At 44.4% G+C, this 3,124-nt stretch overlaps 1 protein-coding gene across 1 annotated transcript in view; it reads left to right on the top strand.

Annotated features, from left to right (window-relative positions):
* LOC105680258 overlaps positions 1–1,892 on the top strand; it is a 2,681-nt gene extending 789 nt beyond the window's left edge. The window contains exon 2 of the mRNA XM_033318807.1: positions 15–1,892. Within this exon, the coding sequence (XP_033174698.1) occupies positions 15–674 (660 nt within the window). The 3' untranslated portion in view covers positions 675–1,892. The remainder of the gene's footprint in view (positions 1–14) is intronic.
* Positions 1,893–3,124: the final 1,232 nt, after the last annotated feature.

Genomic DNA, 3,124 nt, shown 5'->3' with positions numbered 1-3,124 from the left:
GGACGGCGAAGGAGCCGGCCAGGCCGGCGTTCAGAATGAACGAGTGCGCGGAGAACGTTTACGACGGTGTATCGAACCGGGCCGAATTCACCGGTGAGAATGCTACGGCCAAACAAAGCGCCGACACCCCGCCAAAAATGGAGCACCACACGAGCAATATCTTTAGCAACGGCAGGTGCGAGTTCGGCCAGAATCAGGAGAGTTTCTTCGCCGCGAAGAGTTATGGTATCCCGAAAGGTGATGGTTTTTTGCCTAGAAATAACGGCAATCCTTATGGGCAGAGGGGCGACATTCTTTATTTGGGTGCCACGTACAGCGTGCAGAGAAACGAAAACTACGTTCAGAGCCAGCAAGGCGGCAAATGCGAGCCGTCCAGGTACCACCAAAAAAACGACGCTCTCCACGTCTCGCCGATGGAGTACCCCGGCCAAAAGGCGAAGGAGAGCATGCAGAAGATCAAAAACGGCACGCCGGGTATCGAGGTGTTGAGAAAGAGACGGCTAGCGGCGAACGCGCGCGAAAGAAGAAGGATGAACAGTTTGAACGATGCTTTCGATAGGCTACGGGACGTCGTGCCTAGCCTCGGCAATGACAGAAAGCTCAGCAAATTCGAGACTTTACAAATGGCGCAAACGTATATCGCGGCGTTGTACGAGCTGTTGCAAAGGGAGTGAAAACTCTTGCGACGAAAAGCTCCAGATAGCCTTCGAAGGACCTACTTTCTTTGAAAGAAGGAAGAGAACGACGAGAGGCAAAGGCGAGGAGCGTCCCTATCCGGTGAAGAGAAGAATCGAGCGCGTAAAAAGGCTCGAAGCTAAAGTACTGCATCAATTTCGAGCAAATTCGTTGACGGAGGGACGCGGATGGCCAAAACAGGCGTCTCAAACTCTCCGGTTCTTGCAACCGGAGCATGGTTTTTCGCATCACCGTGAAATCTTTCGTCACCTGCGAGAACGAGGGGAACTGTAGCTACGTAGTCGCTCATCGACGACGACAGAAATGGTCTTGAAACGATGTTCGAGCGAACGTCCAGCTGGAAGAACGCCAGGACGAATGGGATCGAGCTGAATATCGTGGAAGCTTCGTTGCACGGTCCACGATGTCAATCGGCGCGTAAAGGTAAAAATGGTACGTAACAAAAATCACGAAGCGTCGTTATCAGCGCAGATATTAACGATTACAGACTAAACCACGGAATCGTCGTGTTTCCCAACTTTCTCGTAGAACGTGGTCGAGCCGCATTTCTCGGCGAGGAGAATTTTAGTTTCGATCCCGGCGGATAGTTTAATTAGCAATAATTGCCGCGTGCAGACGCGGTACACGATGCTACTCGTTAATGCTTTTTCCTCGTTCGGCCTTGTTGCCGGATTCCGCGATATTTTTCGCTTGATCGAACCGCGATAACATCGTTGATACGCGAAACGCAACGAGTTTGATGAACTTGCTAACCCTAGGGGATGAGATCTAAGGGGAGGCAGAATAGAAGACGAGATTATTTAAGCGTATTACGAGACAGGTCGACGCGGAATACACCTCGTTCGCTTTGCTTAGGGTTTAAGGATGATTTGCATTATCCATACGGACATCGGTACAAATTTCGTTATGGTATTGTATAATTCTTTATACAGCGTGTTACGTTCCACCATAAATATTTTTCTATTTATGAGAATGAGATTTTCTCCGTTCGATAATTAAAAATAAATACAAACTAGCATGGAACGACGTGCACTGGTACGATACGGAGAAATATTCTTACGTCGATACTGTCAGATACCATAATGATGAATCACTACCGTAAACGTTATTCGACTATTGTCCGAACGATTATTTTCCTCGCCGAATGCGTAATGTAAACCGATCTTTAGACAAACAGCGGAAACGAGCTTCGCCTGAAGTTTCGTTGTAAATAGTAAAATATCGTGTAGCGTGTTTTAGTTGTAGGATTTGTGTAAATATCTAATTAGATACAATTAAGTTATTGCGACGTTGTTATAGATAATTCTGTACATATATAAATAAACGGACAGGGATCTCTCGATCGCGATGATCGATCCATGTGACTGCGAAAACGTAATATCGTCTGTAGGCGAGATTCACGACGGTACTTCATATTGCGAAACGCGTGGCTGATCGAATCGTTTTTAAATCGTTCGATTTTGGAACGTACGACGACTTGGATTCCGCGTGACAAAAAATTAAACGTCGAGCTACAAGTAGCTCCGAAAATTATTGGCACGTCGTTGTGCCTGTTGCGACATTTACGTACCAATTGATTACGCTCGAGCGTGTTAATGCGACTAGAAAAATTCGAGATCCGACGATGAAAATCGAACGTAGAAACCGATTAAAAACGCTTCGTTCGAAGCGAAGGGTAGGTGGAAACACTTTCTGTAGCCACTGTGAATGATTTATAAGAAGAAAGTCGATGGCAAATAACGACGTAAGAAAAGATTAAGTACCTCGTCGATTACAAGGGACAACGAACTTTACAGTCCATTAAAAGATTTCAAGATAAACCAAAGAATCCGTAGACGTTAAGTAAGACACACTGCGTTCACCTCGATTATTTTCCCGGTTACGAACAATTGTATACAGCACCAGACATATAAAATTGGAATTACACGTTTAATTGTATTAACACGATACGATAGAATCAGTTCTATTTGATTAAATTTACATACGAAATGAAATTTGTGTCGTTATTAACCCTTAACTATAGATCTCTCGTCTATCAGAGAAGGTTCGACTCTTACTTCGTTCTTAATAGATCACAGAGTATTATGCCAATTGTATATTTTTACAAAATACCATCTAAACAGGCGTTTTACGTACCTTTTGCATATCGTACGTGAGCTTACGCTCTTAAATTGTTCGCATAAGCGCGATGCATAAAAATCTACGATCCGATCATTACGATGTCGATTTAAGCAGAACTTGACGAGTTCGACCACTCGAGTACCTTCGTCGACTTGTTGAATCAATAGTAAAAATATGGACGCGTGTAATTAAGGGTTAATACAAACGTGTTTAGAAACATTTTTAAGCAAATCAGACAGCTTATCGTTCGTCTGAAACGAACTACCGATTAATCGTTGAAATATTGGCGCGTTTCTCGGAACGCGTA

Source organism: Bombus impatiens, unplaced genomic scaffold, assembly GCF_000188095.3.
Source record: "Bombus impatiens unplaced genomic scaffold, BIMP_2.2 scf_0114, whole genome shotgun sequence".
NCBI lineage: Eukaryota > Metazoa > Arthropoda > Insecta > Hymenoptera > Apidae > Bombus > Bombus impatiens.
The sequence above is the reverse complement of the archived record's forward strand: the minus strand, read 5'-3'. Positions and strand labels throughout refer to the sequence as shown.